Consider the following 21048-nt stretch of genomic DNA (forward strand, 5'->3'; position numbering starts at 1 on the left):
AATTTGAAATTTATTACAAAGAGAGAGAGCCCTGTATTTGTTTTAATGGTTCCTTCAGCACAGCCTTGTGCATGCAACCATAACATTCCACAGTAATATACAAGCACTCATTGAGGCATAATTGTTTTTCCCCAATGGTTTTTGGAAGATTTTAGAAATTATGCCAACTCATCAGCATGGCTAAAGCAAATGGCTCAGCGAAGTGAAGTGACCATTGGCTCAGAAAGATAGTAATTCCCACTTGAAAATGATGCAAAAGTGAGTTACAAAACAGTCAAAACAGTTGATTTGTAGTGAAATACGTGAATATGTTGTGATTTACAGCAATGCGCAGTTTAGATATTTTGGATAGATTTGGAGACACTAGGGTACACAACTTACTTTTTACTTCATAAATCTTTTGTAGTTTGCATATCAACCTCAGATTTTGCATACTTGTGGTCAAGGAGTTTATGATCCAGGACATGTATAGTTTTTCCTGAACTATATTTTACCTGATATATAGGTTAGTATTGTTAATGGTACAACTGTCTTGCTTCATTTCAGCCATTTTCCAAGTCTCTGTGATGCTCACACCTGGAGTTGTAAAGTTTTTTAATAGGGCTCCCCCTAATTGGGCAAGGTTTGGCATTTGCGCAAAGGGGTTAACAGCATGTTTTTTTTTGCATTCTAGGGTGAGCAGGGACCTCTGGGTATACCAGGACCAAGGGGACCCCAAGGTGAAGGATACCCAGGTGTTAAGGTCAGGGGCACATGCTGACAGTGCACCCCACAGCCAGGAGAATGGGCACACTGTTTGACTTTAATGGACAGAGTGTTATTCTGAGTCCTAACCGCAGGTAATGTTCACTGCAGGGAGACCGTGGTGCCCAAGGTGAGAGAGGGTGGAAGGGGGTGAAGGGAGACGGAGGAGACCCTGGAGTTCCTGGTCAAGCTGTGAGCCTTTTCCTTCTCCTCAATGCCCTTTTTTCACCATAAAATACAGCAAACTCCCCCACAGCCTGTCTACCGCATTAGCCAACACACTCAGTTAAATGTCAGTTTCTAATGAATTCTGCCAGTTTGGCCGAACAGTAAATTACGGTACTTCCAAGCATCGGCGCTTGGTGCAACATTGGAGCATTTCTGGACCTTTTGTTAAATTAATTCATTTTTGCATGTTCACATTTGGAAACTGTCAGCTGCTATGCTTATTAATTTTTTTTCTGGTTAATTTAAACTGACATAGCCGCCTCCACTGTGGTCCACTGAGGTCGGCCATGCAGGAGCTTACTTTAAATCGCTGCAATGCAGCTATTTCTGTCAGTTTTTTAACAGTGAAAAGTTGTGTGGAGTCACTTGTGTCTATGTGAAATATTAAAATTCAGAAAGATATCATTCAATGTCAAACCATTTTAAAATGTCTTTTCACAGGGTAGACCAGGAGTCAAAGGTGAGGCAGGTCTAACGGTGAGTTCTCAGTCCTTAGCCACTACCTAGTTTTCGAGATGATAATGTATATTAATATTACTCAAATTTAAAATTAAATTTTGAATCCATGGTTGTTTTCAGAGGGAAGATATCATTAAAATGATCAAGGAGATATGCGGTAAGATGTTTTCTGTGATTACAACGGTGTCAGAGATTATGATATTTTGAATCTGATATCTTAACAATTATGAAAATTAAAATGACTTCACTTCACACAAATCTGACACCCTTCTGTCACCAGGGTGCGGCATCAGATGCAAAGAGAGACCGATGGAGCTCGTGTTTGTCATCGACAGCTCGGAAAGCGTTGGACCGGAGAACTTTGAGATCATCAAAGACTTTGTGACGGCCCTGGTGGACCGCGTGACCGTGGGCCGGAATGCCACGCGGATAGGGCTTGTGCTCTACAGTCTGGAGGTCCGCCTGCAGTTCAACCTTGCCCGCTACGTGGCGAAGGAGGACGTCAAGCTAGCCATTCGAAAGATGCCCTACATGGGGGAGGGCACGCACACGGGCACCGCCATCCGCAAAGCCACGCAGGAGGCCTTCTACAGCGCGCGGAGCGGCGTGCGCAAGGTGGCTATCGTCATCACGGACGGGAAGACGGACAAGAGAGAGCCGGTCAAGCTGGATATCGCCGTGAGGGAGGCCCACGCAGCCAACATCGAGATGTACGCCCTGGGGATCGTCAACGCCACCGACGTGACGCAAATGGAGTTCCTGCGCGAGCTCAACCTGATTGCCTCCGACCCGGACAGCGAGCACATGTACCTCATCGATGACTTCAACACTTTGCCAGGTGATGGCCACAAAAAAAACATTTCTCTTGTGCATCATGTCGGTTCCCCTTTTTTAATTCCATTGTTTCTGTCACACTGCTTGGCCACCGGGGTTGGAATCGATCCAGAATTGGCACCAAACATACTGGCCACAGTTTCTCCTGCCGTCTGCAATGCTTTAACCACAACCCCGCCTCATTTTCTCTCTCCCAGCCCTGGAATCCAAACTGGTCAGTCAGTTCTGTGAGGATCAGAATGGAGAGCTGGTGTACAATCACATCACCAATGGCAACGCGGTCCACCCCAATGTGAACAACAACTACTGGAACAGTTTCAGTGGAAATAATGGCTATGGGTACAACGTCAAGGAGGAAGACGCCAACGCGAGACGTGGCACCACCCATACAGTACAGGTATTGCAGCTATGATTATTGAATATGGAAATATACCTGTCAGTCTTTTCTCCATAGCAAGGCTTCTCAGTGGGTTGCATTGCATCCCTATTTGGCTGCTTGATCATAGAATATTAAATGTAGTCTTTGCATTGTCAACTCAATTAATAATAGAAGCAAGAAATAGATTGTTTATTTGATGTCACAACATTACAGGAATTGGAAATGATACCTGACTAGCTGCCAGATGTGGGGAAAATAGAACTGGATAGATAATGTTGCACTAACATGACAGCCATGTCAAATTGTACTCAGTGGCTAAATGCTCCAGAGTCACTCACTTTTGTTTTATAGGGTGTCTGAATAGGTAGTGGTAGCCAGTTGTGTTTGGTAATATAACTATCTAGATAGCTATGTGGAGATGGGACAAGGAGGCAACCAAGCCACCCCAACAAAAAACAGAAAAGCAGCTGGAGGAAGGAAAAAAATAAGTGTCTGAATTCAGTAAGTGGGAGAGTATGTTGAAGGGATGTTCTCGGTTATTCAAATAACCGGGTCAACATTCATTTACATGTTGAGTAAAAGGTTGTTTGGGACAAAGACATTTGTTTTTATTTGGCTCTGTCCTCCACTATTCACATTTGTAATCAAATAATGTGGTTAAAGTGCAGATTCTTAGCATTTATTAAAGGGTATTTTATATATTTTGGTTTCTCCAAGTAGAAATTACAGCACCCTGAAATGAGGCACCATACTGTTTGGGACAAATGGCTTCACAGGTGTGGAGGCTAAAAGAAAGTGCCCAAGATCCAAGGCACCCCCTCCCCCATTATTTGTGAAACATAGTGGCAGGGATGTTGGGTTTGGGCATGTATGGCTGCTACAGATGCTGGATGAATTGTCTTCATTGGCGATGTAATTTCTCAAAGCAGCATAATTAATTCTTATGTGTACAAAAGCATCTTATCTGCTCAAGTTCAAGCAGATGCCTCCAAACTCACTGGATGGCGCTTCATCCTACAGCAAGACAATGATCCCAAACATACTGCTAACATTATGGAACGAAAGTCAGCACTGTGCGAAAGTCAGAGACCCTTTCTGTTATTCAGTTTTCAGTCAAATCTGCCATAATTACATTATGTTTTCGGGTTGTCTGTCCATCCGTCCGTCCTGATTCTCATGAACGCGATATCTCAGGAACGCTTTGAGGGAATTTATTCAAATTTGGCACAAACGTCCACTTGGACTCAAGGATAAACTGATTCGATTTTGGTGGTCAAAGGTCAAGGTCACTGTGACCTCACCAAACACGTTTTTGGCCATAACTCAATAATTCATACGCTAATTATGATAAAGTTTCACACAAACGTCTAATAGGATAAAATGATGAAGTGATGACATTTTATATCCAAACGGTCTACCACCACTCCAGCACATCACCGCGAAAAACAGCACTGGCTACTGTTTTATTTTGCATTTATTTGCGTCCTTTTATTTTACACAGGGAGACCCCATGTCCATGCCTTGTCTTGAGCACTTACACTTGTTTATTGGCTGGCTAACATCTTAAGTGTCGCATTTAAGCTGGCTAATTTTATTTAAAAATAGTTTTAGGATATTAACATTTTGTGCCTGAAAAGTTTTTCAGTCTATTAGCGCTTTATGTGGCCACGGACAGTTGGCACAAAAGCATGATTTTTATTAAGTTATTTTTTCCACTCCAGTAAATTGACTCCAAATTGCACTGGTTTTCCATTTCTAAACTAAAATGTAATAAGTATTTATGTTTTATGATTAATAGTGTTAATGCAGGGAAATAAATGCAATGCGTTCTATAACGCAGATATTCAAGGTGTTTTTAAAGATTGCAGTGGGCGATAACCCAGACTTGAACCACAACAAAGTAATTACTTCTGGTTCTTTGAGCCAGTCTTCTTTTGGTGTCTGAAATGATGTGGTTTATTGATCATAATATTTACACAAGCATTGGTAGCATTGAGAAATTAAGAGAACACTTATTTTGAATGAGAATTTAAAAACACACTCCAGCTAGCTTGCTCTTGTTATTGAAATTGGATTGCTCTATTTATTGCACATAATGATATTGGGCCATAACATTACCAGTTCCTGGTAAATCTTTCAGAATGAAATTTTGAATGACAGCTGCTTCTATTGGCTAAATGATTGTTATTATTTTGAGGCATATTAGCCTGTGTAGCAATGGAATGGCAAAACAGCATTGGTAGTTTATTTAATTCGGCTAATCCTGCCATTTGACCCCATTTCTGTCACAAGTGTCAAAATTATGAATAACATGTATTTATTGTGTTATTCTAAGTTGCCATATTTTGTTAAAAATAGTTATTTTTTATCAGACTTTTATGCAACTGAATTAGTGTAAAATGCAGATTTTGAAATGTCCTACATTCCAAAGACACAGCATTCCATGGGCAAGTACGACCAGTGGTCATTTGGTTTACTGGATGCTTGCAGATGTCTGACTATTTTAGGCCAACGTTAAACAATGACCAAGATCATTTTTTTTTCTTGTTTTCGGTTATTAGATTATCCGGGGGAAAAAATAAAAAATCATGTGGAAATTCAAACAGGGAAATTACCTCAGATGCCCATCCCTTGTACATTGTTGATGGCTATATAAAAACAGCAAGTGGTTTTCCTCAATATAAAAACAACCCAAAATGTTAAAGAAATACATATATACAGAGCGTTCAGAAAGCATTCACCCTTGAACTCTCACATTTTTATCCTGTTACACCTTTAAAAATGTATAAAGGTGTAACAGCACACCACAAACACAACTTCAGAATATTTATGATGCAAAAAAATATCTATTTTCAACATTTAAAAATAGTCAATACTGTGTCTATAGGCTGCAATTACAACAGTCTCTTGGGTATGTCCATATGAGGTTTTTACATTTAGACTTGAACTTTTTGCCCATTCCTCCATGCAAATTTGCTCCAATTCTGCCAAGAGAGGCAGAGAACATCAGTGGATAGAAATTTCCTGGTCATACCAAGAATTCTCAATGGGGATCGGAGTCTGGGAATGCATGCATTTTAGCTATTCCAGAATACTGATATTGTTTTAAAGCCATTCCTTTGTAGGTTTTGTGTGTGCTTTGGGTCATTGCCCTGTTGGAACATTAATCTTTGCCCTAAATGCAGATCTCTTGTGGACTGAGACAGGTTCTCCTCCAAGATTTGCCTGTATTTGGATCCATCCATTTTGCCCTTGATAGCAACATGCTTCCCAGTCCCTCTTGCTGAAAAGCAACCCCATAGCATGATGCTGCCACCACAATGCTTGATGGTAGGGACGGTGTTACCTGGGAGATGGACTGTTTAGTTTGCAGCAAACATAGCACTTTGGTTTCAGGCCAAAGAACTCAACTTCTGTCTCATTAGACCAAAAAATCTTCTTCCAGAAAGTGTTAGGGTCTGACACATTGGCTTCTGCCAGACTCCAGGTGTGAATTCATGTTGATTATGTTAACTTAATAACTTAATGTTAATCTTTCTCAGAAGTGACGTCTGTCAAGCCACTCTCCCAAAAAGGGAGAGATCTGTAAAGTGCTAAAGAGATTGCTGATCACCAGACAGTTTCTACCATTTCAGGAACGTTTAAAGCTTTTTTATCACCCAGTCCAATCTTTTGCCTCCTAACGAATTCACCTCAAAGTTCCATTTGTGGAACCTTGGTCTTCATGAGAGCATGAATGATAGGACGAGTCAGTTGAGAGGCCACACAAAGTCAGTGGTATCTATGCTGCAATCATGCAATTGAACACAGGTGATGTTCAGATCAACATAGGTGGATCTCTTCAATATCTCACAGCAAGAAGGTCCCAGGTTTAAACAAATCCTGACCAGGGCCTCCAGTTTCCTCCAATTAATCCGAAGACATGCAGGTTAGGTTACTTGGGGGGCGTTAACTAGCCATTGCTGTAAAAGAGCATGCATACTTAGTCAACCAATATAAATAAAGGTTATACATAAATAAATGTATTTAATGTGATCTCTCAGGAAAATGAAGTACACCTGTCCAGATTTTGGTTGTTAATACAAGTGGAGGGAAATATGGTTCAGTTAAATACATACATTTCAGGTTTTTATTTTTATACAATTCTCAAGACATCAGTCTACTTTAATTTTGACATTATACTTGTTACTTGTGTAGGAGAAGAAAATGTTAAATATATAACACAACAACTAGTAATATTCAATTTGGGGTGAAAACATTCTGAAGGCACTGTACAGACACAAACACACACTGAAATTCCTTATACAGTAGCTGGTAAGAATTCTAAGTACTTTGTGAAGTCTCACCTACAAGCCATTGTTGATACCTGACTTGTCATGTAATTTCCTGAAATTAAATTTTGTCTAACTAACTTTGCCTACTGGTGTGGTCACACAGGTTGAAGACCACAGCAGGAAAACCTCGGATCAAGGCATCAGGACTGTGGGACCTTTTCAGCCTGTTGTTCCATTCATAGAACCCCCAAACTCAAACACATCAACTTCATCAAAATCAACATCATCAACATCTATATCTACGTCCTCTACTTCAGTCCATGTTCAGCCAGCACCCCGGCCTGCTCTGCCTAAAGGTAGTCACTGTATAAAAACATGCGGACAATGTTCGACACTGTGACTCGTGAGCGATGTGAAGAACTTGGAAAATGCACGATCCATGGTTTTAAATGTGTTGAGATACAGGCGTCCCCAGCAACAGTAGAAAATGAACACCCCTTTAGGCCTGTTATATCATCTTTGTCTGTCATCTGTCTGTCAGGACGTCCGATAATTTACAGCCGATTACGTAACAAAAGTACAGTATTTTTTAGCTATCACCTTCAGATGTTTACATTGAAATCTGACAGTGGTATGCCTGTGTTAAAGGAATGACAGTTCTCTGATTAGAGTAAGATGTGGATTGACTCAGGAAGGTGATGGAAGTTTTCAGATAAGTGCATAGGGCAAATGGTGAGGATACACTGTGCAAATAGACCTAGTTGTTAGGTGTTGATTATTTGAAGAGATTAGCTCTCCCAGTAAACTGGTGTGAGGATGTCATGACCACGTTTTGTTTTCTGTTCTCCTCCCTCAGAGTCGATCCCCCTAAACCCACGGTGTGGCCAGAGCTTGGATCAGGGTTCCTGCCGTGATTACAACATCCGCTGGTACTACGACAAACAGGCCAATGCCTGTGCGCAGTTCTGGTACGGCGGCTGTGAAGGAAACAATAACCGCTTTGACACAGAGGATCAGTGCAAGGAGATATGTGTGCTTTCCAGAGCAGGTATGTGATGAAGTGATCTGTGTTTCAGGTTTTTTAAATTCCTCCTGCAGGGCGGCAGCGTTGCACAATGGTTAGTTGGCTAGGCTTTGTAACTCCGATGGTACTAGGATTCAATTCCCAGGTAGGGTATGTAACCTGAACTGCTTCAGGAAATATCCAGCTGTATTTTGGGATTTGGATTAATTTAAGCTATATAAATCAGCTTGGATAAAAGATCAGTTAAATTCTAATATGTAATGTAAATGTAATGAGTCAGAATTGACCTGTCTGTTCTTCCCCAACAGGAGGCTGAACTCCAGTAATGAACCAGCATTTTGTTTTTGTTTTTTTTTTTTCTCTGAGGTTCTCCAAGGAGGAAACTAATATGAAATTTACACCGTTTTTGCTAACAGTGTTCTGTTACCCAAATGTCTAATAATGCAATATGTTATTTAATTGTGAAATTATGCCAACTAAATGACATTTAGTTTTAGTGTTTTTTTATGTCTGAAGGTTTAAGAAAAAAAAAAAATTTATTTCAACAATTTGGGTTCCATCGGGTCACAACAAATTTAAAAAATGGTTCCCACCACCAGCAGTAAAGGACTGGGTAAAAATATAACAGGCTGTAATGCAATTCAGCTCCAAGACTTCATTTGAAAGTCTTTTACATTGCTTTACATTACATTACAGGCATTTGGCAGACAGTCTTATCCAGAGCACGCTCTTATCCAGAGCGACGTACAACCAAGTGTCTTTTACTGTAAAACTCATGAAAATGCTCAGCAATATGACCGTTTGTTCACCGGTTAAAACAATAAAAAATTTGTTGTAAACTGTTGCCTTATAACTCTTCTTTCCACATTCACTTATAACTTCAGAGACAACAGAAAAGGAAGGTTGGAATAGGGCTAGACCCCATAAACTTGGTGTCCTAATAAGGAATGCACCTGAGACATTTTTTTAAACTATGTTAAATTTTAAAGTTAAATTTGAAAATACATGCAAAAGCAAGAGAGTGTGAAAGCTGTTCATTTTTACAACCTGATTAACCAAACTACAGATAGATCATTTGAAACTGTGCAGCAGACCTTTTTATATTGAAGAGTGTTCAAATTGAAGGTTTTAAATAGACTGCATTGTAGATCAGATCAACTACAGAATATCAACATTCTGTGGGACAGCAAATATTGTCAACATCTATTGGCAGATGGAGCCTAAGACGCTCCATTATCTTCAGCTCCATTATCTTCAGCAGTTCACCCAAAAATGAGATTAAGGTATGTTTCCACTCACCGAGAGTGTCTGTCCCATCTGTCCCATCCAGATAGTGTTGTTGAAATTTTGAATTTGAGTTTTCTAGATATCTGCTGGAGCTCACCCCGATACAACGGACTTCAACGGGTCCATCCTTTTGTGGCACTTAATGTGCCGAAAATTTGTAGACACACGGCGAGCTCCATGTTTGGGACAACAACGTATTTTTTCTTCACTTGGCTCACAAACCTCAAGCAGTCATTGCATTTAAACGATGTGTGATGCAAGACAAGTACTAAGCATGACAAGCAGGGTCCAAAATTAACACTCGCCGAGCACCAAATTAAAATAAATATTATTTCTTGCAGGTAATTCCAGCAGGCAAACCGGCCACTCTGGCATGTAAAAAAAACGGAACCCACACTAGGCCTATCCTTTCATAAAAATTTTTTTTTTTTTGCGCTAAATCCTAGTGTTGTATTTCTCATTTAAATGGTTATTGCAGATGGTTGTTTTATTTATTGATTTGACTGAAAATTGCAAAGATAATATAGTGAAATTTCATTATTTCGGCCAGTTAAAGGAGTAACATGGTGGTTGAACGTGACACTTCCCAGTTGTCTTTAGGCAACAACAAAACAAATGTGCATAATTTTTTTATTATTCAGTCATTTCAATGTACTTTAAAAAGTATTTTTCTAAGCCTAAATTTCCCACTATAAAAGTTCACCCGAACCGTCTGGGCGTGGTAATGAGAACTGTCAGTTAGCTATGATTGACAGACCGTGCCCCGTTACCATAGCTTCCCCCATGATACGCGCTCTTTTTGGGAGACTTTTCACAAGCTAGCTAGCTTAGTAGTATATCAAGTATCGATAGATAGCTAAGGTAAGGACGTTGACTTATATCCAATTATAATTTTTGCTATCTAGCTAGCCAAGTTAAGATAAAAGCACAACTATAACGTCCTCATTAAAGCAAACTAGCTAGCTAACGTTATCGATAACATTGCCTTATGAAAGCAAACTACCTAGCTAGCTAACGTTAGCTAGCTAGCTAAATGAATATAACCAGAAATAATCTAATAGTCCTTAAAATGCACTCTAATTTAAGTGAACCTAACGTTAGTCAAATATTTGCATTGTCTTGCCTGTAAACCAGCGGCGCAAACTATGGGTCTCGAGTTATCCATGGGTTTACGGGGCGTGGAAAGGGGAGTGGTTACTGTGTTCGTCACGCACCAAGTTGACAACTTTCTCAACCGGTTGAAAATAGGACGATAAATTTAAAACGCATATTTCTCCAAAAATACCGAACGGACATATTTAATACTTTACTTATTGTGTTTCTTCAATGCCTCTTGTGCAAGTAGCACATAAAACCGAGAAAGTGTGAAAATCACCATGGTACTCTTAAAAATACATCTGCACAGTAATTTAATCTACCCACCCCCTTGGCAAGCCAAAATGTTAATTTTGGACCCTACACACAAGTAGGAGAGAAGCATGCAGCGATGTGTGCTGGAACTTTCATACATGATTTCTGATATTTAATTCTGAGGTTTTGGACCGAGCTGGAAGCGGGGGTTGATGCCATCAACCTCCCAGGTGGACATTTTCTTAAAATGACGTTAAGTTTTTTTTTGTTTGTTTATTTCTGAATTTATGCTGTTGATGTTTTTTTTTAACAACTGGTGTGTGTCTCCTGTGATAGATTGGGTGGTACCTGTCCAGGTTGTATTCCTGCCTGTCTCCCAATGCATGCTGGGATTGGCTGCAGCACCCCCCCGTGACCCTGACCAGGATAAATGGGTATAGATAATGGATAGATGGATGGTTTTTAAATTTTGAATGTGTTTCCTTGGACACTGGTGTCCATGTTTGGACACGTTGCCGTCCCCTGGGTATGCGATAGTGGCGATGAACTCATTCCACACATTCCTACAGACAAACACAGGTGCAGGCAAAGGAGAAACAAAAGTAACTGCCTTCCTCACACACACGCACACACACAGACATTACTGCTACAAGACTTAAAACTTGCTGGCCAGTCTGCACAGTTTACTTGTGCTCATTGAAACCCCATGGTCCTCTGTGAGCCTATGAAAATTTTCAGTCAAAAGAAGGTCCGCATGTGTGTGCAGTTGCTTACAGAGGGCTGTGCCTATTGGTGGCTAATCTGAAAAAGTTTTCATCATTGGTAAGACTGTTCTGATTGGCTGGGAGGATTCCCACCCCCGAGACATATGTGTGGAATCTCAGTCCTTGTATTTTGGACCACAGAGAGAGATGGGTAAGTTGTTTTGGCAGTTACTTAACTCCAATCATTTTGCCTTCTGACAAGATACAAGTTGCGATTTCGGTTCACAGAAAAAAAAGGATAGAAGCATTCCAGAACATGAATTTGCAAGCCTATTTTGTTTTGCTTAAGGTTTGCTTAAGGTTGATCAGTACATCGACAAGGATCTTTAACATAACACACAGTTTTGTTCAAAAACGTTTTTCCTCCTAAAATGTGTCATGTGCAAGAATTTTCCATGCTGTGGTATGGTGGTTAAAATGAATGTATTTTAAACTTATTTTATGTTCAAGGCTGTCATGGAGCCAAATATTCAATTGATAGCTATATTTAATATTATTTTAGAAATATGTAATTGAATAAATTGATTAACAATAAAATTGTTCAATCAGGCTCATAGAGGACCATGGGGTTTCAGTGAGCATTAAACAGTACAGTTTCAGCTCTGAAATGACTGCACAGACTGGCCAGCAAGTTTTCAGCCTTGTTACAGTAATATCCGGGTGTGTGTATGTGTGTGTGTGTGTGTGTGAGTACACTAACACTGCCTATTTCTCAAACCTCCAACCATCCCTAAGAACTCGCATAGGAACACTGCTAAAGCCTGTTTCTCAATCCTCTAACCACCCCTAGGAACTCAGAAAGCAGAGACAGGCTCTCAGGGGCTCCAGTGGTTTCTCTCCTGCAGGCCTGATGAGCCACAGGGAATTCCCCAAACGGACACTACACTGGCTGTACAGCAGAGGGCGCCATACCCCAGCTCTTCATTTGTTCTCCCAATTTCCTTTCATCCTATTCTTCCCCGCCGGGAGGGGTCTTCCAGGACGGCAACGCCCCCATCCGCAGAGCACGTGCAGTCACCCAAGCGTTTGATCAACATGAACAATGTTATGCCTGGCCTTGTTTCAGTCACCAGATCTGAACTTGAAAAGACAGGCAGGAATACAACCTGGACAGGTACCACCCAATCTATCACAGGAGACACACACCAGTTGTTAAAAAAAAACATCAACAGCATAAATTCAGAAATAAACAAACAAAAAAAAACTTAACGTCATTTTAAGAAAATGTCTACCTGGGAGGTCGTTGGCATCAACCCCCGTTTCCAGCTCGGTCCAAAACCTCAGAATTAAATATCAGAAATCATGTATGAAAGTTCCAGCACACATCGCTGCATGCTTCTCTCCTACTTGTGTGTAGGGTCCAAAAAATGAACTTGGGCTGAGGATCAAAACTTCTACAAACTGCATGTTAAACTACGTGGTTTAAACCAGACCTGCAACCTCTGAAGAATTTTGGGTATTTAAAAACTGTCTGAGCCATTCAAAGGCCAGTTCTAAGTAAAACATATGTTTGAAAATTATGTCAAATTAAAGTCACGAGAAGTTTAAATACCTAAAGTATCCTTTACTGCACACAAAAACAGACTGGGCCAATAGAAACCTGAAATAATATAAAAAATCCCAGAAAGAATTGTCCCTTTTAGCCTACATACAGAAGGGGGCTCCTCTGTTTTGCAGGAAGCCTACTCCTGGTGACTGAACTGAAATCAATGCATGATGAGCACATCAAAAGAGAGAGAGAGAGTTGGGTGTGGCAGACATCAGTTTCAGAGTCCCTGACTGATAAGAGGAGAACCGCACTACTTCACGTGGAAACAGGACATAAACATAACTCTCTAGCTCCACCTGCTGAGGTAGACAAGACACCATCTGCCTGTGCAACAGCTATCAGAAGTCCAAGTTTTCAAATTGCTAGTGGAATCAAAGGTGAGAACCATCCAACACTGAATACGTGCTCAGGCAGAGTTTGTGCAACAGCAACAGAGAAAGGGATGCCCCCCCCTTTTTTGGAAAAGTGAAACATTAAATGATTTGGGCTCGTTTACATAATTGGACAAAGTTCTGTTGTTCTGTTGTTACATTCATTACATCAAATGCTTGTTTCCAAAATTGCACTTCTAAAGTATACAGCAAGTATACAGCAGAGTCCATAAGTATTTGGACAATGACGCAATTTTCGTTGTTGCGACTCTGTACTCCAGGACATTGGATTTGAATGCAGACTGTCCGCTTCAATCTGAGGGTATTTACATTCATTTTGGATGAACGGAGTATGAATTGCAGCCCTTTTTATAAATATTTCCCATATTATGGGGGGACAAAAAGCATACATTGGCACAAAATGTGGAAGCACCATTTAAAGAAAACGTTCTTTTACTCTTGTAACTTTTATCTGTGTCTTTACTTCTGTTGTTGCAGAGCCATGCCCATCTGTAAAAACGTATCTGAAACAGTTAATTTCTTGACCACGAGTGGTAATGAAATTATCAGTAAAAAAAAAAAAAGGTTTTCTTTGCATAAACATTAAGTTATGCCAAGATGCTATAATGATGGGAAATATGTTATAATTTTCATATTTTATTGGGTCTGTATTTTAATCTCTCAAAATTATAGCTGACTGTTATTCAGTATTTTCTGTTATTTAAAATATCTAAGGAATGTGAAAGAAATATGCCTGAAATTGAGCTTAATTGACCCAGAAGGACCAATCCATAGATCAGTATTTTCACTTCACTGGCTGAGGGGAAGGCCTCTCGCTTTACATGGCCATGGTAATCAAAGAGTTCAGCTTTAATGCGCACTGCTATTCCAGGCATGAGGAGCACTATATCCAAATGCACTTTTACCCAGTTCAGAGTAGACACGCGGCACCTGGAGAATCAACCAGTCCTGAGAACGAATCTGATAGGCTCCAACTCTCCATTCAATAAGAGATAAAATATAAGGAGGTAGCTTTTGGAGAAGTGCTTTATATAAAAAACAGGAACCAATGTTGATAGGGAGGGCCAGCCCACAATGGTGAGTACGGCACCTATCTCCAGTGATGTAACGTAAGGCTGAATGACAGATGGAGTCTAAAGGCTTTGAGGTGGAAGCAGCAGTGTGTTTATATATTATATCACTGTAATCAAGTACTGGAAGGAATTGCCTCAACAATCCTCCTTCAACTGTCAAATGAGAAACAAGATCTATTTCTGTAAAGGAAACCAAGCCTCACTCCTCGTTTTTTTGATTTTGCATTCCTTACAGAGGTAGAGCACTTATTTCTTACCTGTCTGAAGGCCAGCCAATCCAAGGAGCTACCGGTGCATCTGGCTTGAGCCCAAGCTTCCTTTCTCAACTGAATCAAGTCAGTGAGCTCAGATGTAAACCAGAGATTTTTCCTATTTTTAACTCTAAGTCTTCTCATGGGTGCATGCTTGTTTGTCAGTGAGATAAACACAGATGAATAATGGTCAAGTGCAATCTCAGAATCATTTGCAGATATATCCAGGATCAGCATAGTTTGTGATCACGCTGGATCAACATCGGCAAATATCCAGTGTGGCACCGTACTGGGCGTGACGGTGCAGGCGGGGCGGCACAGAAATACCAGACCGGAGGTTTGGGGAAAAATAGCCCAACAGGGCCTTTTATTTAACAAAATATGATATACAAAAACAAAACCGAACTCAACAACTAAAGTCTCTTGTCTGAATTAAATTAAATTAAAGTAAAGTAACTGTAATTAGGGGTAACGACGACCGGGAGACCGCTGAGGGGATCCCTCTTCAAAGCAGGAAGAGGGATGTGATCCTGCGTCTCCACCGGATTCTGAAAAGTAGGGAAAAAGTTACAAACAGGTATCAACAGCTCTTCTGCAGCCCAAAAACCCTCCCTTCAAGGGAGACAAAGGCCTCTTTTTAAGCTCCCAGCCCATTTCCCTGGAGTGGCGGCAGCTGTGTCGCCTCATTGATTGCAGGTGTGTTGAGTGCAAAGGAGGGAGTTGGGGAATTTCCAGGTTGCCGCTCTCCAGGGTCCCGTGGCTGGGCTTCATAGCGTGGCGCTGTCCCGGGTCCTGAAGAGCTGGCCTGGTGGCAGGTTGGAGCTGATGCCTATAAGGCTGGGAGGGGCACTGCGATGCGGGATGCCCCGATCCACGCCACACCAGGTTCAAAATATGCTGAGATGATCATTCTGGATCAACATGTGGTAATGATTCTGGGTCAACGTCAGACAATCTATCCACAGTCAACACAGTGATGATCATCCTGGATAAACATTTGCAAATATGTCCAGGAAAAGAACATGGAGAGAAGCCCAGCGAAAGTCTTAGGAAAACTGGTGAGGAAGAGGGACCCCATTAACACATTTTCATCAACTATATAATATGCACTGTAGTCGTTGTAGTATGACTGTGTGAACATTTGCTACTATAATGCTTGTTACAGGCAAGAGGAAACAGGAAGAAAAAGGTCAAAAAAGGATAAGGAGAGGCTTCATTCACAAGTCAGAGTGAGAAAAACATACAATAAAAGACATAGCAGACAAATATGAGAAGAGAATTAAGGTTCTACTGGTCAAAATACCTGAATCTCATATTGACTTTGAATAAGTAAATACACAGACCACTTACTTTGCAACACCACACTAAGATAAATATAACAATCTTCTGTAATTATAAACAAGATAACAGTTAATAAAATGAAAAAACAGCAGATAAGCATGCACAATAGTTTCCCAAAAATTCCTAATAGACTGACAGGCTATTAAAAAATAGAAGAGCCTGGAATCATTTTATTGGTGTACATTTGCACAAGTAAAAGTTTAAAGTGAAATTAACTGATGAAATTATTATGGGGTGTAATGGATTTTGGCATATTTTTCTCCTCAGTCATGTAACTTCCACTTCATACTGCAGTCAAATGTGAAATAAATGAATAGATAGCAGTATATTGTAGTATCGAGTCACAATAATAAGTGTGTAGTAAAAACACAAAGAATCAAAATTGCATGGTATTGTGACGAGTATTCGGAATAATATTGTATCGTGAAGTCCGGTAATATTGCATCGTGAGCATGCAGGATGGTAGGTGGCACTGTTGCCTCACAGCAAGAAACTCCTGGAGTTTCAATCCAGCCTGGCCCTTTCTGTGTGGAGTTTGCATGTTCTCCTCCGGTTTCCTCCCACAGTCCAAAAACATGCATGTACACTGTAGGCTAATTGAAGACTTTAAATTCCCTGTAGGTATGAGTGTGTGAGTGAATCAGGTGGTGTCCTGCGATACATTGGCGGCCTGTCCAGGGTGTATTCCTCGCCCAATGCACGCTGGGATAGGCTCCAGCACCCCCCGCGGCCAGGATAAGCGGGTATAGATAATGGATGGATGGAAGTCCCTGGTGATTCCCACCCTAACTGACATAATCGTGGCAGGTAACTCATGTCTGTTTAAGAATACCAGGATGAATTTGTTATACACTTTGTTGTACGTCGCTCTGGATAAGAGCGTCTGCCAAATGCCTGTAATGTAATGTAATTAATTAATCCAGGTTAATCATGCTGTCGTGATTAATTAAAAACAACAGCAAGATTTACAGCTCGTCATTTCCTCTTTCAGCGTTCCTTTTCTGTTCTGTACCCACTGAAGGTATTGGGATGTGTGTTACTTCCGCCCTCCTTCCATTTGATGAACCACTCCCTGCTAAATTCTGCTAGTCATGATGATGCTCTGACGCAAATACCTCGGTGGTTCTGACATTTGATCGTATACATGCTTGACTGGTTTTGATCCATATTGGACACAGAAAAGGCAACTCCCCTTTTCATAAATTCAAGCCCCACTGATGTGTTTTCACTGGTTTACCGCAAGGTTTACAGTCTGTAATGTTGGTTTATTTCATTGTGGCATTATAATTTTATAATTATTATTATTAAGTGCAACAACCTCATTCTATTTCAAATGGAATTTATTAAACCCATGGACAAACTTGGGGGGGTGAGTACTCCTGTATAGCACTTTTTTTATGAGCTTACTTTTTTTAATCTATGATTTCACAAATAAATAAATAAATAAATAAATAAATAAATAAATAAATAAATAAATAAATTATTAATTGTTTCTCTTGGGCAGAATACTAAAGAACAGTAAAAATTAGTTTTCCTATTTTGGAACATGTCTGACCTGGTTCAGAATGCACAGTGCAGAAGTTTGATCTATCAATTCCAAAACTTACTGCTTAATATTATTGATATACAATGTGATTATTATTTTCAAATAATTGACTATTGTTGCTCCTCTAAGATCATGGGACCACAACATATGAAAACATAAAATTTTATTTAAAAAATTGTTCAAAAAATTATCAGTTTGACAATAAATAAATTACATAAAACAATGAATGGTAGCAGTCCTGAGGTGCGGTCAAGTTCAGCGAACAAGGCGAACGTTTGCAAACTATTTCAAACTTTTTTCCGTTAGCTTTGTGTTCGCCGCGAATGTTTGCAAACATAAGCGAACGGTCTGAAAAGGTAGTTTGCGGCGAACAATTGAGGGAAATGTTCCCAATTGAAGATACCGTTAAGTGTGATCAGTTTTTTAATGTTATTGCTAACGCTGGCCAGTGTTCTTATTGTTCGCTAGCTAGCTATTGTTTTTTATTATCGATGATCACAGAAGCGGCTGTGAGTACAGACACTCTCGTTGCCATGTCTGTTTACGTTTAATGCAAACAATTTGGAATGTTCGTAAAAAGCCGTTCAAATTGAACTGTTCAAAGAAAACATGTTCGCCACGAACACTCGCCTCTGTTCGCTGAACTTGAACGCACCTCTGATGACCAATTTGGTTATGATAAGATGGTTTTCCTAAATACAGCCTAAACTGTGTGATCAGGTCAGTAATACACAAGGAAAATTTAAAAAACCTTTTACATAAGTATAAGTGATTTACCCATATGCAATGTTGTATTTTTCTCTGGGCGGGTTGCCCACAGTGGAAAGTGGCATGGTCTCAACAAGGTTATCAAAGTTTAAACAACAAACACCTCAAACCTTGTCACATTATTATATCATGTTTATTTTTACAACAGCCATTTTCAGTGCTCTTTGGTGCTGTTTGATTTTCTGCTTTTTTGAATTTTTCTATCAGCCCAGTCCGCCTGCAAAAACGTATTTTTTCCTCTTGGTCTCCTTACACTTCTTTTATAATCTATTATGTTTGTCTTACACACTGACTATAATCTTCTGGATCATTGCCAAGGTACATATCCTTCACCATCACGTACGCTCCAGCGTAACTCACACAGACTGTATTGACACTTATTGCGTCTAAGAGCTGCAGGGTGTGTGTTCTCTCTCTAAAATTGGCAGGGTGTGTTCTCTCTAAGACCTGCAGGGTGTGTTCTCTCGCTAAGATCTCTGTTTATATTCACTTGTCCTACAGAGCACAACAGACTCTCCATCAGCTGCAAGGCATCGCTTTGGAACACAGCAATGCAAATATTCAAGAAAGAAGTTCATATGCATTTCTCTGTGTGCCATAGGTGTTTTCTTTATGTATGGTTCCAGACTATACAAATGGACATCAATATGGGTAACAGCAATTTAATTTATCATTCAGTTATGGTGGCAGTTCATTTTCAATGCAAGGAATACAAATATCCAAACCCCCAGCCAAACCCCCCTAGAGGGGTACACACAGAACAGATCCAGCAGCAAAGCAAGTTCTTGCAATGCAACGTGCAGCAGCTTGCATGCAGGAGGAGCAGCTGAATGAGTAGAGGGAGGCTGTTTAAGTAGACCGCCCGGTTAAGTGAATGTACTGTGATAGGCGAACATCACTCAGCTGAGCCATCAGCTGATTCAGCCGGAGCGCTTGACTCTCGTGGCCTGCCAGAACTATGCGATGCTCCATTTTCTGAATCTAGCCTTTCCAATGGTCAATGTTCTTGTACAATGTTCAGTACTTTGAATACTGAATCCATGCTAAAACATTTCATGCTAAAACCCCTCACTTAACCTACATTTCAAATATATTTTATGCTATTTATTATTATTATAATTACGGAAAATGGCAATAATCAATTAAGTTGCCAAATTTGTTGATTGGTCTGTCGAACCCATCACCTGGCAAAATCTTTCAATAAGTAAAAACAAACTGTATATCCGGTCTTAAGATTAAATTATTTAATTATTTCATGAAAAGGATGATAGGTAAATTATAATAATGAATTTAAATCATACATTCATTAATGAGTGTAGGCCCACTACTTATAATTAACTTAATTTAAAAAAATGTTAATTTGTAATTACCAGTAAAGAAAGACACCAATAAGAACTTGCCAGAGTATTACTGTCTGCCAGGTTCACCGCAACAGGAAACACGCATATGTTGTGAATACACAAATAGAGAACCACCAAAAAAAAGGAAAACCCTGGTTCTCCATGACTCCAAAATAACTAAATGTTTTCTTTTTGCCATCATAAATACCTTATCCAGCAGGAATTGAGGATGCTTGTCCTGATTGGGTAATGCTGACTGAAGGTGTGGAAGAGGGGTCAGGCTCATGTGACTATGGGCTCTATCTTACACCTGGCGTTGTCATTTTCCGGTCCAGCGCCCACGTTGTTTAAAGAGCAAATGTACTTGCGTCCGTCTGAGCGTGAGTTGGGCTTGGGCGTGTTGGTCTTAAAATGAGGTGTCAGGCGCATTGCTGTCTTGAAGCGACTGACGAACAAAGCGACAGACTGTGGCAGGATTAAGGTAGGGCCCTATAGTTTATGTGATCAGAATCACGGACAGAATTGCGGAATTGAGAATTTAAAAAAGCTATAACACAGCTTCCATAGGGCCCTACATTAAGTCAGTGCTAAAAGCTGACTGGAGATTTGAAAATATGACTACGTAATGTGAATGTTGTTATAAATAAGTCATTTATTCAACACACATTTTTAAAAATCAACAACTATTTACAGCATAGCAGAGTCTTACAAAGAATCTGACAACAATATACAGTCTTGGAATGCTGTGTTTTCAACAACAACAAAAGAAATGAAATTAAAATAAATAATATCAAAGTTTTTGCACTCTACAAAAAACTTGAAAAAAGTCCTGATTGGCTACTGATTCTTACAGCCTTGGAATGCTGGGCAAATTTCAACAACAACAAAATAAATTAAAATAAATAATATCAAAGTTTTTGCACTCTACAAAAAACTTGTATTTAAGTCCTGATTGGCTACTGAATCTTACAACAAGCCTTGGAATGCTGGGCACATTTAAATTGGGACGGGAATCGAGAACCGGTTCCAAGTTGTCCTATTCATTGGACTCGGATGAGCTTATTTATTCCGGTTATCGAAGCCCGCACTTTTTACGACAGTTGCGCATTGCAAAACAATGCAAAACGCCTTGGGGGAGGTACGCACGCAGGCAGGCTCTCTCAGGTGTTTGTTTTGGAGGGCAGCTCAGCTGTCACAACAGCGGGCTGCCAGCCTTGATACATTCTGTTGCGATAAAGATTCTAAGACAACTCAGCAATTTCTCTGGATTAACGGGTTATTTTCTAGCCTGAAATGCGAACGTATTACTAAATGGCTACACATGCCATGTAACGTGCAAGTAGGCTAGTTGGCTATCTCCCTGGATATTAAGTAAATGTTTTTACCAATAAATAACAAAAATAAATAAATTTTATCCATGGAAATAGCTATACAAAAAGGCAAAA

General features: G+C 40.1%; 1 protein-coding gene across 1 annotated transcript in view; it reads left to right on the forward strand.

Moving 5' to 3' along the window:
- The window catches only part of col28a2a (collagen, type XXVIII, alpha 2a), a 52566-nt gene extending 43785 nt beyond the window's left edge, over window positions 1–8781 (forward strand). The window contains exons 28-36 of the mRNA XM_035392938.1: window positions 674–742; window positions 856–936; window positions 1414–1449; window positions 1552–1588; window positions 1712–2269; window positions 2463–2662; window positions 7082–7274; window positions 7775–7966; window positions 8251–8781. Coding sequence (XP_035248829.1) covers window positions 674–742; window positions 856–936; window positions 1414–1449; window positions 1552–1588; window positions 1712–2269; window positions 2463–2662; window positions 7082–7274; window positions 7775–7966; window positions 8251–8258 — 1374 coding nt within the window. The 3' untranslated portion in view covers window positions 8259–8781. The remainder of the gene's footprint in view (window positions 1–673; window positions 743–855; window positions 937–1413; window positions 1450–1551; window positions 1589–1711; window positions 2270–2462; window positions 2663–7081; window positions 7275–7774; window positions 7967–8250) is intronic.
- Window positions 8782–21048: the final 12267 nt, after the last annotated feature.

Source organism: Anguilla anguilla, chromosome 15 (assembly GCF_013347855.1).
Source record: "Anguilla anguilla isolate fAngAng1 chromosome 15, fAngAng1.pri, whole genome shotgun sequence".
Lineage (NCBI taxonomy): Eukaryota > Metazoa > Chordata > Actinopteri > Anguilliformes > Anguillidae > Anguilla > Anguilla anguilla.